At 37.3% G+C, this 27974-nt stretch overlaps 1 protein-coding gene across 2 annotated transcripts; it reads left to right on the plus strand.

Moving 5' to 3' along the window:
* Positions 1-27505, plus strand: CHUK (component of inhibitor of nuclear factor kappa B kinase complex). Of its 2 annotated transcripts, none has more exons than XM_019724886.3 (21): positions 1-190; positions 4326-4420; positions 6129-6243; positions 6893-6962; positions 7735-7823; positions 9025-9114; positions 9253-9377; positions 9588-9695; positions 10298-10433; positions 13244-13438; positions 14427-14529; positions 17078-17201; positions 17608-17759; positions 19418-19479; positions 20447-20556; positions 21210-21259; positions 22018-22114; positions 22399-22546; positions 23093-23229; positions 25234-25333; positions 26081-27505. In XM_019724886.3, exons 1-21 carry the CDS (start codon positions 86-88, stop codon positions 26108-26110), a joined length of 2241 nt encoding a protein of 746 aa, XP_019580445.2. In that variant the 5' UTR covers positions 1-85; the 3' UTR covers positions 26111-27505. The 2 variants fall into 2 exon arrangements, with proteins under 2 accessions (XP_019580445.2, XP_019580446.2); XM_019724887.3 differs by having other exon boundaries at positions 23093-23212.
* Positions 27506-27974: the final 469 nt, after the last annotated feature.

Consider the following 27974-nt stretch of genomic DNA (forward strand, 5'->3'; position numbering starts at 1 on the left):
CGAGAAGAAAGACGCGCGAGCCTCGGCGGCCCGGAACCGGCCTTGGAACGGTGGCTGAACCTGAGGCCGCTTGCCCTCCCGCCCCATGGAGCGGCCCCCGGGGCTGCGGCCGGGCGCGGGCGGGCCCTGGGAGATGCGGGAGCGGCTGGGCACCGGCGGCTTCGGGAACGTCTGCCTGTACCAACATCGGGTGAGGCGGGGCGCGCGCGGAGCGGCGGTGGCTGTTTGTCAGAGCGTCTGTGGAGCACAGTGATTGTCAGTACGTGAGATTGTTGGTGTGACCTCGGGCAGTATTGTGGGCCAGTGAGCGTGTGTGCGTGTGAGAGAAAGAGATTGAGCTTGTGCTTGTGGTTACTGAGTCAGGTTGTATCTGAGGCTCTGGGTCAGCGTGCGTGCGATAGCGCTGTTAGGAAGAACTTTTGGTGTGAGTGTCAAGATGTGACATGGTGTTTACCGAATGTGACAGTACTTATGTGTCTCTGAATGTAAAGAGTGTCACGGTGTGTAACGTAAGGCAAATGCACATGAGAGTGTGTATTGTGAGCACAAGTGGGTGAGAAAATGGGGCTAACGAGTGGGGGGGGGGGCTGCCTGTTGGAATGTGTGTGTACTTGGGTGTGCTTGGAAGCCATGTGTTATCGGTGGGACTGGAGTAGACAAGGTTTCAGGGTGGAAGCGTTTGGAAGCATCGAGTAGGCTTTGGAATTGGGGATGCATTCCAGGTAGGAAGCTGTATGAGGATCAGATGGTGAAAATGATCGTGGCTTCGCAAGGGAAGGAGATAGATTGCTCTAGTCGTTGGCAGACAGCTAACATCCAACTCGGGAATTTGCGTTGATTTAATTGAAAATGTTTAGCCATTGTAGCAGCAGTTAATCATGTTTGAGCTATGCATCTTTTGATAACCAATAAAAGTTCTGAACCCTTTCCCCAGAAATGTGCACAGAGGCACATCCGTGCAGCCTTATGCATTGCCATTTGAGGAGGCGCATGTTCTCCTGAAAGACATTCACAGACCTTTTGGATGTGTAGACCCTGGACTAGTAATCCCTGCACTATAGCCTTTGTTTTGTTATCTGTAAAATGGTTATAATAATGTCTACTCACCGTGAGTCTGAGAGTTAAATAAGATAGTAATGTGTGTAAAGCTAAGTACAGTACCTGGCCCATGGTAAGCCCTCAAACGTTTGCTCTTGTTGCTGCTGTGTTGTTGCTGTTATTATCATCTTTATCATCATTAATTGACCTGAAAAAAAGGAAATGCCAAGATAAAAGTGTTCTTTTTTTGTAAAAGATAAATCTGAGTAGAAAAACATATGGGACAAGCTGACCAGTTAAGCTATTACTGCCGTAAAATGCTTGCAATTGGCTTGTGAATGGAGAAGTGAATTCAAGAAGAGAAATCATGATTTGCTGTTTTAAGGAATGTGGCTGTGGGTAGAAAGCCCATAATATAGGATGGGAATCTTATCTGGGAGGAATAGACATATTAAATGTCACTGATAGAACTGAGGAAATTTTATGAAGCAGGTTTCTGGATAGAGCATAGGAGGAAATCTTGGTGAGAGGGAGAATGGAAGGCAAAGGACTAAGGCATTAAGTACTTTGACAGCTGGACAAGTAGTCATTTAATAATTCTCACCATCGGAGAGGACATAAGGCACTCAAAGGGAAAAGAGAGGGAGCGATGTACTTCTATTAATAGCAGATGTTGCCTGTGGCCTTTGTATCTGAAGCCTGACCATCAGCCTGGTCATAAGAAAAATGTACCGTTTCCCTGAAAATAAGACCTAGCCGGACAGTCAGCTCTAATGTGTCTTTTGGAGCAAAAATTAATACAAGACCCGGTATTATATTATGTTATATTATACCCGGTCTTACAGTAAAATAAGACCGGGTCTTACATTACTTTTTGCTCCAAAAGACGCATTAGAGCCGATTGTCCGGCTAGGTCTTATTTTCGGGGAAACATGGTATGCATGCTGGCATGATTTTGTGACTGCTTTTCTTGGTCCCTGGATGGGGACCGATGAATACATCATTTTTTAAAAAAAATTGTGGTGAAGTATATATAACATAAAATTTACCATTTTAACCATTTTTAAGTATACAGTTCAGTGGCATTAAGTACATTCACATTGTTGTGCAGCCATCACCACCATTCATTTCCAGAACTTTTGTATCTACTGAAACTCTGTACCCATTAAATAACAACTTCCCATTTCCTCCTCCCACGGGCCCCTGGCAACCAGCATTCTATCTGTTTCTATGAATTTATCATTTTTTCAATGAAAGAGATTTGAGTCCTCTAGAATCTTAGAAATCTCTCAGAAACTTTCCAGGTGTCCAGAGTGGACTTCCCCAAAATTGGGACATTTGACAACTTGGCCTGTAGTGAAAAAAAGAAATACTTTGTCATAAGACTTGGAAACAGCATCACTACTCTTCCAAGCCTGACTTAGGGTTTGCATTTACAACTTTCAAGATCCTAGTGTTTTGGTGGAAGCCACATCCCAATATTTCACCTACACCTCTTAAATCACAATGAGGAGAAAAGGATGTGAGTTTATTTAGCTGATTACTGTTCTGGGTGCTGATGGTGCCCAAATCAACAAGAACAGTATTTTCTGCCTTCAAGGAGATTTCAAGTCTAGTGGGAGACACAGAATCACTTTTAAGTACATAAACACTTTTAAGTACAATGTGATAACCTCTATAATGAAGGTATTTGTAAAGTAATATGGAAGAATGGCAAAATAACTAAAAACTCTTCTTAGGGAATAGGGTAGCACTTATGAAAGTGTGTTTGGAAAAACTAATCCCGTGAAACTCTTTGAAAAAATTATACTATGGTCAAATACATTGGGTAAATGTTGCATCTATGATATTCCTTCATTTGGAGAGTTGTAGCCCACATTAGTATGTTAAAAGCTCTGAGAAGTCCTATAGAGAAGAAACTAACTTAGTTACTTTCCAATTTTTTTTATTGTAACATATACATAACATTTATCATTTTAACCATTTTTAAGTGTACAGTTCTGTGGCATTAAGTGCATTTATACTGTTGTGCAACCATCACCACTATCCATCTCTGGAATATTTCCTTTTTTTGAACACAGAATTTTTTATTTTTTACTTTATTTTATTTTATTTGCTGGACATCGCTAAACTTTCCACAGAACCTACATTGTGAAAAGGTAGAGTGAGGAAGCCTTCACAGAGTTATGTGAAATAGAAAACTGAGGAGTTGATAGATCTTACAGGACGGGATCTTTTTAGTATACTCATAAGTGCTACCGAAGTGAGCACAGGATTGGACCTTTTTGAAATAGCTTCTTGCCTCATTCATATGAGAATTGAGAGCTTAATGTTTGTTCATGTTTTTACCAGCTTGTCTCCGTGGTGGTTAAAGCTTGCATGAGACCTGGCTACAACCAGGTATCTGCTTAAAACAAAATGTTAAAGGGCGTGAGGTGTATGGTTAGGCGGCTAGATTGTAGTCTGTCTTAGTTCATTCTCTATACATCGACTGTCTTATCTCTGGCTTCTTCCTCCCACTCCCCCCCCCACCCACCCCCATTCAGATTAGCCCATACAAGTTATGTCTTGCTTCCTCATCTATATATTTTCTTTCCTCCTGTTTGGTCCTGACTGCTGTTTCTGGGCTGCATTATTGCTGTTGCCAGAATGTAATGAAGTCTGGCTATTTCGTGGAATGTGCATCAGGTTGGGTTTAATTTCAGACAGAATTGGCTAAATTACTAATCATAGGCAAGAGCTGTTAGATTCATTTTATAAATATGGAAACAGGTGCAATTATTGTTAGGATATTTTAATGCCATTTGAAATGAAAAGATTAGAAACTAATTTGGAGTTTTTTTGTATTAGGTTTGGTCATATTAAATTTGGTTTTTGCTGTTTGAGGCATGGGAGCCCTGAATTAATCCTCTTCTAGTTATGCTGAAAGCTGGTGCCCTTGTTAAGCTGTCTTGATTAAGCTCAAAAGGGAGAGACAAGGCCTTTGTATTTTTGTAGCAGTGTATACTGGTATGAGACAGTGTTCTGAGAGACCTGTTACGGGAACAGTCTCAGTCATTTTTGGCTGGTGTGCTTTGGTGTGTGTATAGAGGTCAGTTTTAAAGTATTGGTTTAAGAATCTCATGGTTTGCCTAGTAAAAGCATTGGCTCAAGAGAGCTATGGATAAATACGTTTAATTACTAAAGCGGAAGAGTTTTGTTTCTCCAGGTTGGCATTTCTTTGATAGCAAGTAAATCTGAACAAAAACCTAATTTATATTTTTTCTGTTGATTTTCTGTGTTGGCAGGAACTTGATCTCAAAATAGCAATTAAGTCTTGTCGCCTAGAGCTAAGTACCAAAAACAGAGAACGGTGGTGTCATGAAATCCAGATCATGAAAAAGTAAGTGTATTTGACTTATATTTCCCCAGTTCCGCAGCCCAGCCAGATATCGTCCTAGAGAAGGAGGTCAGGAATCTATTCTTAGGATCTTTTTGGGAATATATTTTTTCTCTTTCTCATTAAATAGATATGTCCCATTTCAAATAATAATATTACATTATGATTAAGTAGGTTTAGTTTTAAAAGTCAGTTAGATATTATCAGATTCAGGTCTACGAGTATGAGGGCAGAATCTATTTCTTCTGGATCTTCTGGATAGTGTTTATCTATTATACTTTACAGTTAAATAACAATCAATACTCTTAATTTTTTACTCTTAGACGTACTTTTATTAAATAGTGTACTTATTGCTTTGTAAAAAATAACCCCAAAACTTAGTGGCTTAAAACAATAAGCATTTAGTATCTCACAGTTTCTGTGGTTTAGGAATCTGGGAATGACTTAGCTGAGTGGTTCTCACTCAGGAGATCCCTCCTGAAACATCCCAGAGGGTTGACTGGAGCTGCAGTCATCCAAAGGCTTGAGGGGGCCTGGAGTATCCATTTCCAAGCTCATTTATATGGCTGTTGGCTAGAGGCATCCATTTCTCACTATATGGGCCTCTCCACAGGGAAGCTTGAATGTCTTCATGACGTGGCAGCTAGCTTTCCCCAAAGTGAGTAATCTGAGAGAGAAAGCAAGACGAAAGCTGACATGTCTTTTATGATCTTTCCTCGGAAGTTGTACTCCATCCTTTCTGCCATATTCTGTTTGTTAGAAATGAATCACTAAATACAACCTACACTCAAGGGGAGGAGAATTACACTCTTGAAGGGAGAAGTGGACATATTTTAAAACCTCCACAGGTAGTGTGCTAAGTGCTTTACAAATAATTCTTCTAGTTGTTATAGCAACCCTGTATTTAGGTATTATTCCTGTTTTATAGATGAGGAAGTTGAAGCTCATAGAGTCATAAAACTGGTAGTAAGAGAGTCTGGATTTAAAATGAGCACTTTTTTACTCCAGTATCTGTTCTCAATTCACTTCAATGCTTCTTAAACTTGGCTGTGTGGCAGAATCACCAGGAAAGGTTGTTAACAAATAAACTCGCAGGTCCTCAGACATTCTGTTTCTTAGGTCCCAAGGACCTGGGAATTTACTCCAGGTTTGAGATCCACTACATGATGATGGCTGGGATGATATAGTGTTAATTTTTTAAAAAGTTAGAAAACGGTATATAACATGATTCAGTATTTATTGAAAAAAATATTTGTGCACAGATTAAAAACTGGAAGGTAATATGCCAAAATTCAAATAGTGTACACCTCTAGATGACACTGTAAGTAATTTTGGGAGAGGCAGTATGACATAGGCTGTGGAGCCAGATTTGCATCCTTACTTGACCACCTACTTGCTGTGTGATCTGAAGCAACGTGTGCTTTAGTTTTGCCCTATGAGACTATTAATAAATCTACCTATAGTAAGACTATTGTGATGAGTGAGTGAGTTAATGTATGTAAAGTGCTTGCTGCTTGGCACATAGAAATGTTTTCTTTTCTTTTTAAAAATTATTATCTATATTTTCTTTTTAAAAATTATTACTTTTTAATTATGTATAATGCCAGCCTTTCTTCTCCTCACTGCCCCTTAATTAACTGCCATATCAAACTCAGTCCCTTTTCACTGGAAAAAAATTTTTTTGATTGTAATGTTTTCCCCTTCTTGTTAGGTTGAACCACTCAAATGTTGTAAAGGCCTGTGATGTTCCTGAGGAATTGAATTTTTTGATTAATGATGTGCCTCTTCTAGCAATGGAATACTGTTCTGGAGGAGATCTCCGGAAGGTAGTGTGGATGTTTTGAGATGATGAGAGAGTAAATCACAAACTTTAGCAGTGTTTGAATCATATTCAATCTGATGATCTAGAATAAGGGTCAGTAAACTATGGCCTGTTAACCTGTTTTTATGGCTGCTTTTTCACTACAGCAGCAGCATTGAGTACTTGTGACAGAGACCATATGGCCTACAAAACCTAAAGTATTTACTGTCTGGCCCTTTACAGGAAATATTTGCTGACCACTGATTTAGAACATGCACTTTTTTGTTGCTGGTGGTGTTTGCAGGATGGGACTATATTGGTGGTATTAGATCAGTGTTTAAGGTGTTTATAATACAGTATTTTTTTCTCTATTGCAAATCTTTCCCATCTTATTTTAAATTTGCCATCTGGATACTTTTTTTATATGTATCTGTGAGATTTTTCAACCTTTTTCAATTTCAAGTACTTTCCTCCTTTATCTTGTGTAAGCCTTGTCATGAAATTTACGTTTTCCATATGGATTTGGTAATTTTTACCCTCTTTACATTTTATTAATCACGACTTATCTTCTTACTTGAATATTCTCTTAGAGTATAGTGATTAATGTGTTGCTATTATTTACTGCCCAGCAATATTGGCAGTATACATTTTTAGACTTTTTTTTTCTTCTTTAGCTACTCAACAAACCAGAAAATTGCTGTGGACTTAAAGAAAGCCAGATACTTTCTTTACTGAGTGATATAGGTATGTAATCCATATAAAAGTACCACCATAATGTAATGCCCCTTTCGTCTGTAAATGATTCTATATGCTACTACAAAGCATAAATTTTTTAACATCTATTAGAAATTATAACTATTACTGTTGATGCTAAGTTAAAACTAGGATATTTTGTTATTTTTTGTTTTTGACTAGAAGTCCATTTTTGGCTAATAGATGTCCAATTGCTGACAAAGAAAATATTGTGTGAAATGACCTTATTCGATTTTACTCTCCCTCCCTCTCTGACTAGCATAATATATTTATCAGTGGCATTTCATCTCATGGACATAGGTCCTCAAGTCAGTCCTTAGGGTGAAATCCTTTTTAAATCAGGGTTACTCCTAAAAAATCCCTAAAGTAACTAGCACCCGGGCCCTTGGAGCAAGCTCAAAAGCAAGAATATGTTTCCCTATATATTTTGATTTTGCTTCTTTTCCTGGGTCATGGAGGCCAAAGTGTAGTTGAAGAGGGTGATTTAGGTAGGAGGAAAAAACTGCAAGAATAAATATAGAGATTTTCTCAATTGCTTGTTCTAGTTCTTTTTAATGTGAATTCTCTTAAGTTAAATGACCATATATTACAATTCTGCAGTATAACTTGATTTTCTATGGAGAAAATCTGAAGTACTATATGTCATTGTGTACTTATGATGGTCCCTATAAATTTGAGCATCAGAGAAGTACAAAGTGTGAGATGAATTTTTTTTTTAATTCAGTGTTTTCTTACCTCAAAATACATTTTAAACTTTATTTAGGGTCTGGGATTCGATATTTGCATGAAAACAAAATTATACATCGTGATCTAAAACCTGAAAACATAGTTCTTCAGGATGTTGGTGGAAAGGTAGGTGAAAACTGAGCAAATGTTTCATGCCAGTTGAATACAGTCTTCCTGATGTAGTTGGTCTTTGGGGTTTGGTGCCCCTCCATTGCACACCATACTTTTTCTACCCAGCTCTCATTACACTGAACTGTGGTTTTGTGCTTAGTTGTTTGTCTCCTCTGCTAACACAATAGTTCCAATAGTCCACAGTAGTTAGAGGAGGAACTGCATCTGTCTTGTTTACTTGTTTTTCCAGCATGGTATCTAACAGAGGTATTATAGTAAGCAGTGAGTGAATAACTTGTTAATCTTTATGAAGCACATCCAAAAAATACACACATCCTGGGTCTGCTTTACTTTAAGAAAAAAAGTACATTTACTTAAAAATGGTTTTTTATATAAGAAAAAAAACACCAAAAACCCTCATTGCCCCCCAAATTCCTAAGTTCTATATGTAATTAAAATTCAAAACCTTGATTTCTCAGATTCTTAAGTGAGTCATCTTGAGAAGAACCAGAAATTGTGAATTGACTCTTGAAAGACTTGTTTTTATCAGAATAATGTGAGCAGTTTTCTTAATCCATCCCAATAAAAATGTAAAGCCAAGAGTCTGAACTTCGAATTGGATTGTGTGGTCTGTTAGTTAGTGAAGATGGTGGTCACTTGAAGGTGATGAAACCTTAATGATGCTGCTTCTCTTAAGAGCCTTTTATGTATGTTTGGCACCGGCTGTCTGCTTTTTCTTTTCCCCCGAAAACTTCAGGATATTCTTGAGGTTAGATGGGTATTTACTCACATTGATCCACTATAAGATGGTATGATGTTTCTTCAAGTTTGGAAGTCACCCTTACCTTTGCCTTCCAATTTAATGGATCAAGCTTATTCTGAATATATCAAAATAAAAATGAATAGCCAATCTATATTTAGTTTTTACCATGTACAAGGCTCTGTGTTAAATTCTTTTCTTTCACTATGTCACTGAATCCTAATAATGATTATGTGAAGTAGGGATTGTTTGTAATACCATTATATAGGAAACTGAGAGAAAGTAAGTAACTTGATCAAGATCACACGGCTAGTTAAGTGGTGGCGCTCAGGCTGAACTGCATTTGTGTTATTCCAGAGCCCAGGCTCTTCACCACCACCCTCTCCAGAGCCTTATAAGACATTGTTGCCTTTCCTTTTCAAATTTCTTAACCATTTAATACTTACAATTTTGCAGACTATACATAAAATAATTGATCTGGGATATGCCAAAGACGTTGACCAAGGAAGTCTGTGTACCTCTTTTGTGGGAACATTGCAGTATCTGGTAAGATATACATTGTTTCTTTGCCTTTTAAGTGTACATGATTTTCTTTATTTATGAAGGTCATGAATATAGTAGTTCAAAAATAAAATAGCTTTTCTCTTATAGTGTGATGTTTGAAGCATTTTTTTCTTTTTTAAGGCCCCAGAGCTCTTTGAGAATAAGCCTTACACAGCCACTGTTGATTATTGGAGCTTTGGGACCATGGTGTTTGAATGTATTGCTGGCTATAGGCCTTTTTTGCATCACCTGCAACCATTTACCTGGTAAGAAATGGAAGAGAACTGTGGTGTGCCTAATGGGAATGAAAAGTTTCAGTTGCCTGCTTTTTTTTTTTTCCAGTTGCCCGCTTTTTTACCTCTCTAAGTGGTGTAATTGCCTTTTAAACACACAATTGAATAAAATTAAATGGCAAAAATCTTAGCGTATTTGTGAGACTCACGTTGTCAACTGAGTCTCACCTTTGTTATTTATAGGCATGAGAAAATTAAGAAGAAGGATCCAAAGTGTATATTTGCATGTGAAGAGATGACGGGAGAAGTTCGGTTTAGTAGTCATTTACCTCAACCAAATAGCCTTTGTAGGTAAGTATATTTCAGTTGAGAAGTTCGCCTCAGTTTCTTTACGGTTATAAAAGAACATGAGAATTGTCTGTTCCAAGTAGCATTATCCACTATAACCTTCTGTGATGATGGAAATGTTTTATATCTGCGCTAGCCACATAAGCTATTGAGCACTTGAAAGGGGAGTAGTTTGACTGAAGAACTGAATAATTTGATTTAATTTTTATTAACTTAAGTGTAAATGCATGTAGTGACGACTCTTGTGACTAGTTACGACCATATTGAACAGCACAAGTCTAGTGGAAAACAACTGCTGCCACTCAACTGATTGGCTTAGGTGCTAGGAAGACTCTTGAGATACTGAAGTAAACGGATTCCTTGGAGAATGGGACTGGACTTACCTATTGGAGTTGCCAGGAACTAACTTACATATGTGGGTTTTGGGTTAATTTTTGTGGAAAAAGTTCGTCCCCTGTCATTTCATGAATTATTTGAAAGTGAGGTAGAAAATGGTACAGACAAGTAATGAGAAAGGAAATAGACAACCTATAAAATTGCTTTTTTCCCAGTACTGAAGGAAAATTGGAACATGATGATTTTCACCGTATTTTTGTGTTTTCTAGTTTAATTGTAGAACCTATGGAAAACTGGCTACAATTGATGCTGAACTGGGATCCTCAGCAGAGAGGAGGACCTGTTGATCCTACTTTGAAGCAGCCAAGATGTTTTGTATCAATGGATCACATTCTGAATTTGAAGGTTAGTTTGAAGGGGGTCTACTTCATGAGATGTGCATTGACGTTAACAAGTTTATTTGGAAAATTAGCAGAATTATATTTTAATGATCTTTTCCTGATGCTTACTTGAAAAAGAAAATTATAGTTTTAGAGCTGATGGATTTTTATTTTCTTAGTAAGCCTTCTTAGTTTTACTTCTTAGTGGTCTTTGTTGATTACTCCCTTTGAAGCATCTTTTAGATTTTCCTCTTCCTCCTATTGGTGCCATTATCACCTCATTCATTTAGGTCTAATCATACTGGATCTTGTTTGGTGAGGAAGGTTTCTACCTAACTGACGTGCCTCTATACTTCTGATCCTATAGTCCATGCAGCATGAACTGCCCATCCCATCTTCTGAAAATACGTTTTTATTTTCCTATCCAAGAGACCAACATAGTTCCTTCTTGTCTACCAAGTCAAGTCTAAACTGTTTGTGCCTTGCTTTTTGGGGCTTTCCTAATGCAGGTCCCCAACCAAGTTATTTGCCTCATACCTGCTTCTCTTACCCTTCACTCAGGACCAGCTTGTCCCTGCTCCTTATGCCATCAAGCTCCAGTTTTGTACTTTGACAGATGTAGTCCTTCTGCCCAGAATAATCTATTTCTGTGTGTCTACTCAACCTACACTGGTACATATTCAACTCGCCTTTTCTCTGAATGGTCTCTGCCATTTTCTAATCGTTTCTCGTCTTTCACTCATATCCCTCCATACAAATTGTCCTCGTCTTCAATGCTGGGATTGCTTTTACTGCCTTTATTAACAATCGCCCACTGTACCACCACACTACCCCTACCCCAGCATTTCTGTATACAGCAGGGCATGTACTAGGTTCTCAGTAAATCTCCACTGATGTGAATGAGAGGTTCCTTTATGCTAGCTACCCAGAAACAACTCTCATCTGCCGTCTTTCCATATTTGTTGATTGCTTGTAGTAGATACGGTTTCTAAAACTGAAATGAGAAAGTGTAATCCTATAAGGTTTTACTCTAGTCTTGGCATAGTTTTTTTTTTTTTAAGATTTTATTGGGGAAGGGGAATAGGACTTTATTGGGGAACAGTGTGTACTTCCAGTACTTTTTTCTTTTTTCCAAGTCAAGTTGTTGTCCTTTCAATCTTAGTTGTGGAGGGTGCCATTCAGCTTCAAGCTGTTGTCCTTTCAGTCTTAGTTGTAGAGGGTGCAGCTCAGCTCCAGGTCCAGTTGCCGTTGCTAGTTGCAGGGCGCACGGCCCACCATCCCTTGCGGGAGTCGAGGAATTGAACTGGCAACCTTGTGGTTGAGAGCCCGCGCTCCAACCAACAACTGAGCCATCCGGGAGGCAGCTCAGCTCAAGGTGCCGTGTTCAATCTTAGTTGCAGGGGGCAGAGCCCACCATCCCTTGGGGGACTAGAGGAATTGAACTGGCAACCTTGTGGTTGAGAGCCCACTGGCCCATGTGGGAATTGAACCGGCAGACTTCGGAGTTAGGAGCATGGAGCTCCAATCACCTGAGCCACTGGCCCAGCCCCACAAAAGGATAAATTTAAGCTGTGTTTCCCCTCCCTTCCTTTTGCTGCCTTCTGGCTCAGCTTTGATAGTAGGATGCCATGATCACTTACCCTAGTTTGACATATACTTTGTACAAAAGTAAATGTCCATCTTCGCCTTTTCATCCTAAATTTCTTCTATTGCCATTAGCAGCAGCTATCATCATGTGAAATAGGCCTAGGCTGGGAAAGAATGGAAGGTCTCAGTGGTATACTTGTACATCCATGTCAACTGTGAAGATTCCTTTCTCTTCCCCCCACCTTTTTTTAACATAAAAGGTTATTATATGTATATTAAAAGAAAGTTAATACTTTATCTCTGTAATAAGCATTTCCGGCAGAGATAATTGTAATCATTTGCATACACTATCAATGTAAGGCATTGGAGAAACACAGGTATTAATTTTGTATGACTTACCTAAGGATAGTGGAAGGAAGAGTATTTAAAATCATGTTGTGTTTAAAAAACTGACTTCTCACTCTGTGGCTGTCCTTAGGTACCTGGGTAGAGTCCCATCTAACTCAGTCTCACACTTTCTTGTCCTGTATCAGGCTACCCCTATTTTCAGTGGGGCTTTAGGTGAGAGTAATAAGACTGTTTTCTTATCTAACTGTGAGCCCTTAGGCAGATTACTGCTCTGGGATTTGGTTGCCTAATCTGAACAATGAGGATGACTATGCTTTTCCTTGTTTAAAGAAAGGCCTAGATCTTCTACCAGATGATTATTTCTTGAGACAATGTAAGGTAATCTGACAGATATGAGTTCAGATCTAAACTCTATGAGTTATCAGCTGTGTGATCTCTAACAAGTTAACTTCTCAGAGCTCTGGTTTTTCTCTTTACCAAAATGGAGATTAGAAGATCTAATTAATGGGTTGTTCTGTTAAAAACTAATTAACAGGATGTTAAGTTAAACATAAAGCAGTTAACTCTGTGGTTGGTGTCTATTAGGCACTTCATAAACGGAACATTTCCTTCCAGGTCTGTGATATATTTCTATAATAAGTGTTGCCTTTTTAAATATGGGTTTTATTTCATGATTTTGTGCATCCCTAGAACTTTGAAATTTGATTCCTTGGAACTGACATCTGTTGTAATAGAAAAGTAAACCAGTTTCAGAATGTCATTTTATAATTATAGAAGGAAATCTCACTTTGGAAAATGACTGAACCTTGTTTAGTACAGAGATAATGCCTTTTGCTCATATTCCCTTTAGTATCTAGCAGCAGATGATCAATAATCATTTCTTTTTTCTTATTTATACAGATAGTACACATCCTAAATATGACTTCTGCGAAAATAATTTCTTTTTTGTTACCACCTGATGAAAGTCTTCATTCACTGCAGTCTCGTATTGAGCGTGAAACTGGAATAAATACTGCTTCTCAAGAGCTTCTTTCAGAGACGGGAATTTCTCTGGATCCTCGGAAACCAGCCTCTCAATGTGTTCTAGATGGAGTAGTAAGAAAATTCTAATATACTTAGAAAAATATAAGAAGTCTTTTTGCATAGGGGAATTGCATGCCCTGCATTTTTTTAATGTTGATTTGGAATCCCTTGGGGGGGTGGGTGGTGATGCACATCTTATAATTCTTTTACTTTTATCGTACTTATTTCTCTTATCATTGCTTTGCAAGGTAAACTGGATAGAAGTGAAACATTCGTTGTTTTGAACTTTGTATGACTTTGTCTTTGGTGCTAGTTCTCTCCTCCCTCTTTTCCTTTTTTTCTTGAAGCCTAGAACCTTGAGATTAGACCAGCAGTCTCATAGGTCCTGTGAGAAGATAGATGGATGGTAAAATATGATTGTGGTCATGACTCCTTTTTCATTTTATTTGACTTGAGGCATATTTTATATATCATATAATTTATCCATTTCAAGTGTTCAGGGGTTTTTTGAGTTTTTGTTTTAGTAAATTTACCTAATTGCACTGCCATCACCATAAATCAGTTTTAAAACGTTTCTATCTCAATAAGATTCTTCCTGTCTATTAACTATTAATCTCATTCTGCCCACCCCAGGCAATCATTAATTTATTTTCTATCTGTATGGATTTGCCTTTTCTGAACATTTCATATAAACGGATCATGCAACCTGTAGTCTCTTGTGTCAAACTTCATGTACTTAACATTGTGTTGTTGAGGTTCATTTGTGTCATAGCATGTATCTGTATGAATTCTTTTTGATTACTGAATAGTATTCTCATTGTATGGATAGAGGTTTTTAGGACTTTCTGCTTTTGTCCTTTTGGGTCTGGTGATTTTCACTTTAGCCCATACTGAAGTTATTTATTTATTTTTCCTAAACAAAAGTTTAGACCTTAAGTCTGTAAGATGTATGCTAATGAACATTGGCTTTATTCATCTGTATTTCAGAGTAGGAAATCTGGTGCTGAAGTACTTAGGATGTTCAAGGATCTTTTTTAAAATTGTTTGTTTCTTTTTTCAGAGAGGCTGTGATAGCTATATGGTTTATTTGTTTGATAAAAGTAAGACTGTATATGAAGGACCGTTTGCTTCCAGAAGTTTATCTGACTGTGTAAATTATATTGGTAAGTCTAATCCATTTACTGACTGAGCTTTAAACCTGAAATAGTACAGTTTTAACTCACCATGATTAGTAGAAATGGTCTTTGGTGTTTTTGTTCTGTATCTCATACTTCAGGTTTCCATTTGTGGTGAAAAATGGATTTCTGTAGTTTGGAAGGTGAAAGGTAGGTTTTAAATCACCACCAGATCCCTCGTTTGGGAGGCAGAGTTACTTTGCTGAGGCTAGGTCTCTCACAGATGGGAGACTGAATCTCCGTTGTTAATGAAGCCTGCTTTTAATTTTTAGTTGCTCCTTCAATGTTTAAGCATGTTCAAATATTTTATCCTGTGAATACTGCTTAATGTTCAAATGTTTTCATTTCTCCTCTGAGAATTGTTCTTTTCTCTTGAAGAAGTGGTCAATTTCTGTGTACCCCTAACTAAAATCAAGCACAAAATTGTAAAATCAAGAACAAAATTGGGCATAAGAGCTAAAATTATATAATCATTCCTCTGTTTTTATTAGTTTTCTTTTTTAAGAACAGTTTTAGATATATAGAATAAATGACCAGATGGCAGAGTTCTCATGTTACTCCCTTCCCCTGCACATACAGTTTTCCCTGTTGTTAAGATCTTACATTAGTGTGGTACATTTTGTTAAGATTAATGAACCAATATATTATTGTTAATTCAAGTCCATACTTTATTCAGATGTCCTTAGTTTGTATCTGGTGTCCTTTTTCTGTTCCAGGATCTCATCCAGGATACCATATTGCATTTAATTGTCATGTCTCCTTAGGCTCCTCTTGGCTGTGACAGTTTCTCAGACTTTGCTTGTTTTTGATGACCTTGACAGTTTTGAGAAGTACTGTAGGATGCCCGTCTGTTGCAATTTGTCTTATTTTTTCGTCACGATTAAACTAGGATGGGTTTTTGAGAGAAAGATCACAGAAGTAAAGTGCCATTTTTAGCACATATGAAGGATACATTCTGTCAATGTGATTCATGGCTGTTGGTATTGACCTTGATCATTGGGCTGACATAGTGTTTGTCAGGTTTCTGCACTGTGAGGTTTAGTCTTTTTCCACCCATTTTATACTGTACTCTTTGGAAGGAAGTCACTATACAGAACCCACACTTAAGGAGTAGGGAGTTTTGCTCCCCTTCCCTTAAGGTTGAGTGTCCACATAATTTATTTGCAATTCTTCTGTACACGAGATTTGTCTCTTTTCTCCCATTTATTAATTTACTTGATTATTATATCAATATGGATTCATGGATATTATTTTATACTTTGGATTATAATCCAATACTAGTTTATTTTGTTCAAATTGTTGCAGCTTTGGCCTTTAGGAGCTCTTTCAGTTGGTTTCCTATGCTTCTTTTACTTGCCCCATCGATGAGGTTTTTTTTGCACTTCCTTACTTCCTGGCACTACAGTGTGCTCCAGGCTTATCTGGTGTATTTCCTGCCCCAGTCATAGAATCTGCCATTTCCCCAAGGAGCCCTAGTTCCTTTAATTGGAGAACAGTATTAGAAATCAAGATCTGGACACCATGCTTCTTACTATTAGGGTGTCATTTCTTGGGCCATTTCAGTCTTTAATTTTTAGTGTGTGTGCGTATATGTGTGTGTGTTTATTTATATCAGGCTCCCCCTCCAGACTTTTTAAAAAGGTTTTTTTGTTGTTGGTTTTTTCGGTCTATTGTAGGAAGCCTCAGGAGAAAGTGTGGGTATATAAGAATAGAAGAAGCGTTAGTTGAGGCTATTAATTATTAGAGGAGGCAAAGATTTCTCTAGATACTTTATTTTTTTGAAGTCTGCTTTAGATAATGTATTTTCTCAATATTAACCCTCACGTATCACCTTTTCTCTGAAGGTTTACATTGGAAAAGAATAGCAGAATATAATTGCCACCTTAATGGATAGGGTGAATCTCTTTCATTCTTGGAGAATTTCATAATGTTAAAATGGAATTTCACTGAGCTTAACATACACACCTGCCATCATTTTAGAAAGTAACATTCCCTTTACCAAAAAAAGGGCAAGAGATAATCATAAATAAATAATTTTGTAAGTCTGGCATTGAAGAAAGCATATTTTATTAAACTGCTGTTTACCTTGTATGTTTTCCTGGAGCTGAATTTGTAGTCCAGCAGATAAAGTTTATTATTCAGAGGCAGGAAAGACTGTGGTGGATTGTGGATGCGATGGGACTTGATTTAGAACTTGAAAGAAATAAAGAATTTATATTAGTGGAGAGAAAAAAGAGTATTCCAGGATGGAGGAGAGCAAGAAAAAAAAGACGGATATAGGAATAATTGCAAGCTTTGTGATTATGTAGTGATTATATCTTACTCATTTTTCTCTCTCCTTGTATCTGGAGCAGTGCTGTATATTACAGTTTCTCAGTAAATTTATATTGAACTGAATGGAACAGTAGCAAGTAGTTCTCTCTAGCATCTATGGGAATGATGTTTGTATGGACAGGAAATCACAAAGAATGATTAATGAACTCTAAAATCTTAAAAAATAACCCATGTCTCTTTTTTCCCACCTTCTTACATGTAGTACAGGACAGCAAAATACAGCTTCCAATTATACAGCTGCGTAAAGTATGGGCTGAAGCAGTGCACTATGTGTCTGGGCTAAAGGAAGACTACAGCAGGCTCTTTCAGGGACAAAGAGCAGCTATGTAAGTAGATTCTGTTTATAGGGCCAGTGTCATGTGCATAATGTTCAAGAGTTAATCTTGCCAGTTTTCACTGATCAGTGTTCCATGCAATACTAAAATATTGGGCCAATTTGAAATGTAATATTCTGATCAGACTCATAGAAGTCTTACTAATGGTCTGAAACTTTCCAGTTGCAGTGGCTTAAGAGTAGTTCCTGAAAAGAACGTCCTACTATAAAGAGACTGTTTTATCATAGAACATCACAGGCAGGAAGTCTTTAGAGACCAGATTTTAGTGATCAGCTGTTTCTCAGAGATTAATAACAGAAATTTAGGTTTTGGGCATATAGCAATTTAAATTTTTAAATTTTTGTCGAATGTTTATGAAATGCTATTGTTTTTTGTTTATTTTTTGGCCATGGTGTAGGCTAAGTCTTCTTAGATATAATGCTAACTTGACAAAAATGAAGAACACTTTGATCTCAGCATCTCAGCAACTGAAAGCTAAACTGGAGTTCTTTCAGAAAAGTATTCAGCTTGACTTGGAAAGATATAGTGAACAGATGACTTACGGAATATGTAAGTGTTTGGGTAATGTATTTGAAAGAAGTGTCTGCTCTCTTGAAGCCATCTGCTATTTTGCCTTCTTGCTTCATAGCCAGTTGTTTCTCTTTCATTCACATTAGAACAAGAAATAAGGTACCTCAAAGCATCATAAACCATGGTTGTTTTGAATGTTAGGTGTGTTTTTTTCCCAAACTTTATATGAGCAATTTTATGTTTGTTTGTTTTTTTCCACAGTTAGACTAAAATAAATTGTTTAGCTCCAAAAAAAATACAAAAGTGATTTATGAACTTGTGATTTTTTCAAACCTCATTTTAAAAATAGATACAAAATCTGTATTGGGGTGACTTATTAGCCAGGGAAATCTTAACCGCCTTATCTTTCTATAAATCATAACACAAATAATTCCAGGTTTATTTTTTTCCCCCAAACCATTATATGGAGCCTCCAATGTTTTAGTATTTGACTTTAAGCTTATCTACCTTCAGGTATACTGAGGAAATAGAAAAAGCAGAATTAAAATAAAATAAACTGAAGTGGTCACCACCAGCATTTATTTATTTATTTATTTATTTATTTATTTATTTATTTATTTATTTATTTTCCCCATGAAACAAATCCTTTTTTGGGAATCAAACACATTTGTATACTTATCTTGAATAAGGTATGTTTATCTCAGAGTAAATGATCAACAGTGTCTAGTTGGGTGAATAAGTTTACCTACTAGAGCTGGTTCTATGATTGATGTTTTATTTTTAGTTGTGTATTATAGGTATTCTGGTGAATGGCAAAACAATTATTTCGCCAAATTATCTTTGCATTGTCAGCTGTATGTCTTAACACAACTGTTGAAAAAAGAATGAGGTCACTTGGATCATTAATGGCAGTGATGTTTTAAGTTGGGAAAAAGTAAAGAAAGAAAAGTATGTATAGATGGTCTCATCAGTGAGGGAAAAGGGTATGTGTCTATATAGCAAATGATTATATAACAGTAAGATCTCTTAGGGTGGAGGGTAAAGGGGAGGAAGAGAGAGTCTTTTCTTTTTATATCCTTTTATGTTTGATTTTATAAAAAAAGTTCATATATTACTTTAAAAATTATTTTTTAAAAAGAGAAAACCATCTGTATTAGTGTCCTTGGGCTATTGTAACAAATTACTATGAGCTGGGTGGCTTCTGACAACAGAAGTTTATCGTCTCAGTTCCAGAGGTTAAAAGTACAAAATCAAGGTGTTGGCGGGCCATGCTCCCTCTGAAACCTGTGGAGAAAAATCTTTCCTTGCTTCCCCCAGCTTCTTGGTGCTTTGCCAGCAGTCCTTGATGTTCCTTGGCTAGCAGCTGGCACTTTAGTCTTTGACTGTCGTCAAATGGAGCTCTTCCTTCATCTGTCTGTGTCTGTGTTTCTTATTTTGAGGACACTAGTCGCATTGTATTAAGGGTCCACCCTACTCCAGGATGACCTCATCGTTATTTAGCTAATTATATGTGCTCTGACCCTGTTTCCAAATCAGGGTACATTCTGAGGTTCTGAGTTAGGACTTCAACGTATCATCTTGGGGGGACAACTCAACACATAAAACCGTTTTTGATGTTGATGTGGCAAGGAGGTGGGTAGCTCAGTAATTAAAGCTATGGCTATTTCTGCGATAACCAATTAAGACTTTTTTTTTAGCCTCAGAAAAAATGTTAAAAGCATGGAAGGAAATGGAAGAAAAGGCTATCCATTATGCTGAGGTAAAATTACAGAGTTTATTCTGTGTGTTTATTAACTCCTGCAGTCTCCCTTAGAAACTTTCTTTGGTTTGGGTATGTAGAGGATTTTCATGTCATTCCTGAATATCAGACAAATATCTAGTAGATGTTTTGTGTATGTCGAGGGAAGTACTATAGTGGGTAACAACAAGGGCTTTGGGCAAATGAGACTAAACTGAAGCCACAATGAGCTTTAGTTTCCATATTATATTATGATACTATACCTTTTTTAGTAAGGTTATGCAGATTAAATGGGAATAAATAATAAGTGGTAGTTATCACTATTTTTTTTTACTGGTAAACCAGTGGCTGCACTTACTGATTTACCTGGAACAGTCCGTTTATACCTATCTTGCCATAATTATCAATACTGCTCCCTTTCACTCTCAAAATTATGCAGGTTTGGACAATAAATTGTATGGTCACACTAGATAGAGCATCCTCTAGGTGGCAGATTCCTTCCTTACCTGGTACAGCTGTCCATGGTTCCACTACATTATTGCTGTCCTTGATGCCAGTACTTAACCTGAGGACATGGTTAGGGCAGTCGGTATCCTCGGGTGGGAGATCATGGGCTTTATCTTGCTTCATCCTTATTCAAGACAGTCAGGAACAAGAAGCAATGAAAATCACAGAACTGAGATGCAGTGGTTTTGATGGCCACTTGTCCTCTGTCTTGTTATTGACACTTCCATCTTTTTGCTTCTCAGGAGGAGAAACCAAATGTTAGTAGTTTACTGTCGTCAGGAGAGAAAAGAAAAGCATAGGAATAAGTTACGTCCTCATGTGAAAGATTAAGTGTTAGAACCTGAAAGATAAAAAGGCTTGAACAAAATCAGTGTTTCATATAACTCATTTAGTTCTACTGCAGCAGCAAGTCATTCTCTGAGTTCTTCTCTGTTGTATGGTGGTGAGCCTGTCACTTCTCTTGTATTTCATCATATTTTAGGTGGGTGTCATTGGATACCTGGAGGATCAGATCATGTCCCTGCACACTGAAATCATGGAGCTACAGAAGAGCCCCTATGGAAGACGTCAAGGAGACTTGATGGAATCTCTGTAAGGATGTATTCATGTCGGTACTATTGATGTCTGATTTTTTTGTAGCAAGTGGTTCTTTCTGTGTACATCTGGCAGATTAAGTCTATATGTGGTTATTTTCTATAGTTCTCCTTTCCCCAAATATGTTGGCATCATATTTCAAAAGGAAGTTTTTTTTCTTAGTCACCAGAAATTTTAGAAATAACTCTTTGAGTTGACCTTGGCTGTTTTAATCAAAGTATCTTTTCATGTGAGTGTTAAGAATTTTTCAGGTATTCTAAGTTACAAACTATTTCCCTACTTACCATACTTCTGAGCCAAGGTATTGTCTATTAAATGCCCTAAATGAGGTTAACTTCCTAAATGTTTGGATTAGAAATTTCAGATTTTTTTCTCTAACCACAGGCCATAATTTTTGCCCATTTAAGTGTTTCTAGTGCAAGGATATTGTATATGTGGTGGTAGACCACAGCAGATAAAAAGTATATTAAACTTTACATTTTAAGATCTTGCTTATTACCTAGTGAAATGCTCTGTGAAATATTCGTTGGCAGTGTGTTCTTGCTTTAAAATGGACTCATTACTCTATTCAAATAATATTGTTCATTTCAAGTTGTGAATTATTAGTCATTAAATTATCGTCACATATAAGCATGTTTTCTCTTTCATAGGGAACAGCGTGCCATTGATCTGTATAAACAGTTAAAACATAGACCGTCAGGTAAGACACTTTTATCATAGTACACAAAGGCATTTTAGGAAACTTGAGATGTTTATGGTACAACATATTTTAGTTTGTGAGAATTTAAGAGATTGGGAAGGCAAAATAACAAGAAAATTGAGACAGAAAAAATTTTAAAGCAAGTGAAAGGAAGGAATGAAAGAAAAAAGGAACTCAAAAAGAGGGGAAGATGGAAAAAACAAGTGCTACTTAAGATTAGAGAGGTTGGAAAGAAGTTGATGGTGCGGTTTCAGGTGTGGAATGGTCAGAGCAGGCCCGTGTGCTAGACCAAAGCAGTTTACCTTGAAAATGATGCCTTCGTTTGCACCTGGTCACTGAATTGCTTATTTAATTGGCAAAACAATTCCTTTTGAAGAATGGTCCTACTGTTTCTAAATAAATGATGTTACCCAAGAAAAATTGACCTCTTGGCTAGAAGGCTGCACATGTGTCTGGGACTTGGGTTAGTATGGAGTAAAAATAGCTAAGGCTATTCTTCTCGAAATAGGCAACTAAGGTCTCTGAAGCTACAGTGATGTATACATACATTATACATACACAAACACACATCCTTTGTTTTTAGATATATAATTATTTATAGATATATAATCTCAAAATCTTTTAATCCAGTTTTGAATTTAAGTGGAGATGTTATTAACTAACACAGTTTCAGTTTCAGAGTTTTAGGAATTTTTGTCTGGAGGCTGATGTGTTCATGCAGAAGGGAGGCTGTCCTCGCTGACTGAGGTCTTTTGCAGATCACTCGTACAGCGACAGCACAGAGATGGTGAAGGTCATTGTGCACACTGTGCAGAGTCAGGACCGGGTTCTCAAGGAGCTGTTTGGTCATCTCAGGTAGAAGCATGGTTTTATTTCCTACTGAAAATAAACGTGTCCTCTTGCTGTCCAAGTGTAATACCCCGTTTTGGTAAATATACTAGACCCAGGATGTTCTGGCAGTACCATGGATAGCTTGACCATTGTTGCGTGCATTTAGGTGTCCTGTTTGTGTGCATTGTTTTGGAGATGAGTCATTAAATCTGATGCTGATTGTGGTTCGTTTCCCCCACTGGGTTTGGGGGTATGGTGCACGGTCTTGGGGGATGTGCAAGTGTCTGACACTGATTTCATCTCTCCAGCAAGTTGTTGGGCTGCAAGCAGAAGATTATTGATCTACTGCCCAAGGTGGAAATGGCCCTCAGTAGTATCAAAGAAGCTGACAATACGGTCATGTTTATGCAGGGAAAGAGGCAGAAAGAAATATGGCATCTCCTTAAAATTGCCTGTGTAAGTAACTCTTAATGAATTATTTAATGTGACATTGATTTGCTGTTATTCCCGGTAGAGGGCATTTTTATCAGCACCAACCGGGGCCTCTTGAAGACACGTGTAGTTTGTGTTGGGTTGATGCTCGTGTTCTTTGCTTGATGTCTGACCAGAAGTTCACCTGCAGGACTTCATGATCACCCTTCATTAACTCTTTCCTTTCCAGTCTCCTGTTTTTTACTCCTCCCGGCCCTGGACCACTGTGGTATCCCACCCCGGTTTGGGGCTAGATGTGTCTGACTAGTTAATAAACCATTTGTTCAACTTTTTTTTTTTTTCCCCTTCCTCCAATGAAAGTGGAATTCGATGGGTAGATACATTTGGGTTTAGTCAATGAAGAAAGGGGCTGGGGACAGGACAGTTAGTAGTGGTGTGTACAGGTGGGGATAGTTTTGTGCAGAATACTCTGTGCATATAAGTAGCAATAGAAGTGTCTTAAGAATATGGTAGGAAATTATATGAATCATGGAGGTGCTTGCCGTTAATCTTATTTTAATTTTCCTGCAGACACAGAGTTCAGCCCGGTCCCTGGTAGGATCCAGTCTAGAAGGTGCAGTGACTCCCCCTCAGGCATCAGCATGGCTGCCCCCGACTTCAGCAGAACGTGAACATCCTCTGTCATGTGTGGTAACTCCTCAAGATGGGTGGGTTCACTTTGTAACAATAGATAGTTGTGTTTTCAAGAGCAGTGGTAGAAATGAGGCAGTAGAGCACAGGGGTTGAAGCATAATCTTTGGTGCCATTTAGACCAGGGTTGAGTCCTGACTGTCCCTTTGTAATAACCTTGTGCAATTAATTTGACTCTTTTACTGTTCATATAACCTCACCTGTACAATTGGAACTGCTGTGAAAATTGGATTAGATGATGTATGTAAAGTGTTAGGAAATAAATATTCAGCAGATGTTAATCATTATTAGCTCAATCCAAGTTCTAAGTTCTCTCTCTGTTATTGGTTTATCAATTCTTTTACCCAAACTTTATTCCTTCCTTAACTATTTATCACTGAGAAATTGTGCTATCTTTTTGCATTTATCATTTTGGGGACCTTGATCATCCCTCTAATGAATTGTTGAGTTGAATCGACTCTATTTTATACCTTAGTATTTCTAATCAGACTTTTTTCAGTGCCTTAAATCAGTTTTGCAAATAAGAACTGAAGTTTGAAGTCTTTTATTAATCACTCTTTTGCTAAAAGCTGAATGACTATCCATCTGTTATTTTTCTCAGCATTAGATGTGCCACAGCCAGAGCCAGTGGCCCTTTGCCTAGCTTGTGTATTGTTGCTTTTCTCACAACTCACGGAGACTTCTACAGCAGCAGCATTTCTCTGGAAGCTCTGCCCATAGTTAGTTTTGCAGACGTGCAGCCATATTCCATCACTGCTCAGTAGCTCATGCAGTTGCACATTCTGTCCTCTACTTTTGTGAGAGAAAAGTACATGGCAGGAAGGCAAGCTGATATCAAGTATTTTATTTTTTTAAAGAAAGCAAGTTTCAGGGGTCATTGTAAACTTGGCCCACTGTAATACAGCCACAGCTACAGCACAGGCTGTAATTAATTACATAGACTTCAGGAAATACTCCATTAATCAGAGTTAAATAAAATTTAATACATTACTAATGTTTTTGCTTACATTAAAGACTTTTAGGATTGTTAGGAGATGCTAATGGTTGCAAATGTCACCTCTATACAGGTAATTTCCAATTTGAGGTTGTGGTTCGCATAAGTGTATTGGACAGGAATTTTAAATATATTTTCCAGTAGGAATAAATTATAAAGGAAAACTGATTTCAATTAGTATGTACCAGTGGTACTTAATCACCATGGATCGGGAACTATTGGCCTTAATTTTGCCATCTGTTGAATAAGAGCTGAATTAGAGTTTAGTTCTAAGCTAATAGTGGCTATCATCCATGGCCTACAATTGATTCTAGTAGGTAGGGACTCTGACGGTTAGTAAAAGGTGAGGAGAGGGACCCTAGGGAAGAGGAAAGCATGGAAGGAGAAGACCAGAATCAGGATTTCCTTCCAATACAAACTTCCAGGGATAACTTCTTGGTTCTGGGCAGCTTCCCTGTCACACTGTTTTCTTTTGCTGTCCTCAGAAATCAGCTTGCTTGTTTCCTTTTTCATTGCTGTCACCTGTAGTTTCCAATCAGTCCACCTTCCCTGGACTTTGCAGAGCAGATTGTATTTTTGTAATTTTCCCCTGCATTTGTGTCTCTGAAGTAAGCATGCTGATGTTTTTACTACTTGTAAGGAAAAGGATGTACTCCAGAAACAAAAAGAGATCTTTCATCTGTCTGTGCAACAAAGATTCTTTTTTCCCCCCAGTTAGCATTTTTGGAGGTTGTGGAGGGGGGAGTTGTATATAAGTGCCACTTATATTTCAGAGAAAAATCAGATTGGAGTTATAGGGACTTCTTATCATTAGAGCTGGGCAGAGGCAACACTTGGAGTAGCAAGCAGGACAGTGCCTCTGAGTGGGAAGGATGAGGAAACTGGAGACTACAGGAATCAGCTGCATCGGGGTGCTGGGTTGCAGGAAAGGCTTTGATCATCATCCTGACCCTGAAGACCAGAAAATAGAGGAAATTCAAATGCCCCTTTGCTGAATTTGAAAAGACTTTGTTTTTTCATCCCACAGGGAGACTTTGGCACAAATGATAGAAGAAAATTTGAACTGTCTTGGCCATTTAAGCACTATTATTCATAAAGCAAATGAGGAACAGAGCAGTAGAATGATGGTGAGTTTTTATATGGGTGTGGATGTGTTTTAGGTATGTTGGGTGCAAAGGGTTTAACTTTCCATGCTAGCTTTACCTTGCATTTCTCAGAGGAAAGAGAAAGCATTCAAGGAATGAATATCCTTGACCTCAAATCCCCATCTTCTCTTATTCATGGTTGTACTAGGATTGTATCATCTCATCAGTAATCTTCAACAGGAGCATTGTTGGTCAAATTTGATTTAATTTAATGAATGTGAGCTTTCTTTGCAATGTGACCATTGAGACTGAATGGTTTGTATCTTTTTGTTTCAGCAATCAATTTTCTCCAATAAGATGGGACAGGATTTATATTATAATTCAGATACAGTAATTGCTGTACACAAAATAAATACTGTTAATATAGTTGTAATTAATAGTTTTTATATTAAGATTTAGTTACTACTAGGAATCACTCATTTGTTAAAACTTGGAGAAACTACAATAAAGTGTTGACTGAACTAACCTACTATTATTTAGTCTTGATGTCAACTCTTTATATTTCTTCTTTTATTAATTTGCTTCAAATATTTATGAAAACTTTGAAGTATTTTTTTGAATTAGCAGAAAATATAGTAAACAATACTAATTGTAACCTATTTATAGTTTTGATTTTTCAACTTTTGATTATAAAAATGCCCAAACATACAGAAAATCTATAAAAATGAGCCCATAAATCTACCACTTATAGTCAACATCTAATTGTAACTTTTTCATGCCTGGTTTTAGAATCTTGATTGGAGTTGGTTAACAGAATGACTTGCCACTTATTCACTGTCCCAAACCTTTGGAAGTTGTTGCACGTGTTGGAAATTTGTTTTTCTCCCATGAGACCATTCTTCAGATACCATTCAATGGAAGAAATGGCTGTGATAAAAAACTACACGATTTTACAAGAGCAATATTTTGACTTGGTAATCTTAACCCCTGAACTGACAGAATTTGTTTAAATACTACAGCTACTTAGCTATCATTGCAATCCATTTGTCTTTAAACTTCGTAAAACATAACTGTTTAAAAATATCTTTTAACCCTCAACTTTTGGGCATTAGGCCAAAAGTAATACCGGGGGTGCCAAAAAATGTATACAAGTGGACACTTGGTCAATGTTGCTCAATCAGTAGTTTGCCATAATCAAGTGTCTGGATGCTGATGGTAACCACTTTGAGCACCTCTTGTAATTGCAGACGTCAAATGTGACTTGTATTCATCTTTTGTTATCGGTATATGTTGAGTATTACAATTTTAATAGTTTTTTCCTTTCCTAAAATGTATACACTTTTTTTTTTGGCACCCTCTGTATATACAGAGAAGAAACCTCAATATATGTTCTAAGTAAAAGTTGTCTACCTATGTTTCTGTGGAAGAGACTGCTCACAAGTAAAATTGTACTTCTTGAAGAATAACCCCTACCTCCTTGTGTTGCACTCAGCAGTGCTCTTCCTGGCATCATAAGGAGGTGGGTCAGTCCCATTTTCCATTTTACCGCACATTTGACAGTATTCCTTTCCTATAGAAGGGACTGTGTATCTGTGCCTTCAATACCATTGACTGATAAATCTTAAGTGTTCTATGTGTATATGTATTTAAGATGTACATTTAGTAATATCAAAGAGATGCCTGTTAATTTATAATGTATTTGAAAGCTTATGTTTTTTCATTTGTAAAAATGGGTCATTTGTTTCAGGAATCTTTCATGTCTTGTTGTACAAATTTATAAAGGTCTGCATGCCCTTATCTGTGATTCCAAAAAGCTTTGAAAACAAGGTTTTTCAGAAGCGTGATGACAAAACTCACTTGCTTGCAAATTAACATGAAGTAACACTGAACGTACTTATCCCATTTAGTGTTAATATTTGTTTATTTTGCTGCATAAATATTAACATGTTTGATTATTTGGCGGGGGGGAGGGTGCTGTCACAGGCCGTGCTGGAGGTTTATGTAATACGGCGTATGCACTGAATTATGTTTCTAAAATCTGAAAATTTCTAATTCTGAAACATCTGGCCCTAACAATTTCAGATTAAGGATTGTGGATCTATCATCTGTTAAGTAATTTAGAAGATACTGTTTTTTTAAAAAAATGTGTTTTTTTAAAAAAATGTGAAATGTATTATAGTTTTTCACTTTGTGTATTAAATGATTTTTAAATTACTTTTTGACTCTATTCATTAAAATCAGATGAATACAGGTGACCCTTGAACAATGAGTGGGGTTGGGGCATTAAGTCTCACGCAGCAGAAAATCCACATAGAACTTTTGACTTTACAGTTGGCGCCTCGCATCTGTGGATTCATCCAGCCGAAGTTGGGAATGCGAAAATACCATTTTTGATCCATGGAATTTGCAGACATGAAACCCACGAATAAGAAGGGTTAACTGTATTTATTGAAAACAAAAATGCATATAAATGGATCCACACAGTTCAAACGTGTTGTTCAAGGGTCAACTGTGAATATGATTTGGGAAAATTTCAAGTTTCCATGAATTGGAATTGGAGCAGAGGATAACATAATAGGCTCTTACTGTATTTTCCTGTATGGAATTATACAGGACTTACAGTAAAGACCATATTGGGTAGCTGCTTTAATATAGTGTTTTCACCTGAGATGTCCTGTCACCA

The sequence above is a fragment of the Rhinolophus sinicus genome, chromosome 15 (assembly GCF_057876585.1).
Source record: "Rhinolophus sinicus isolate RSI-liver-muscle chromosome 15, RSI-T2T, whole genome shotgun sequence".
Classification (NCBI taxonomy): Eukaryota; Metazoa; Chordata; class Mammalia; order Chiroptera; family Rhinolophidae; genus Rhinolophus; species Rhinolophus sinicus.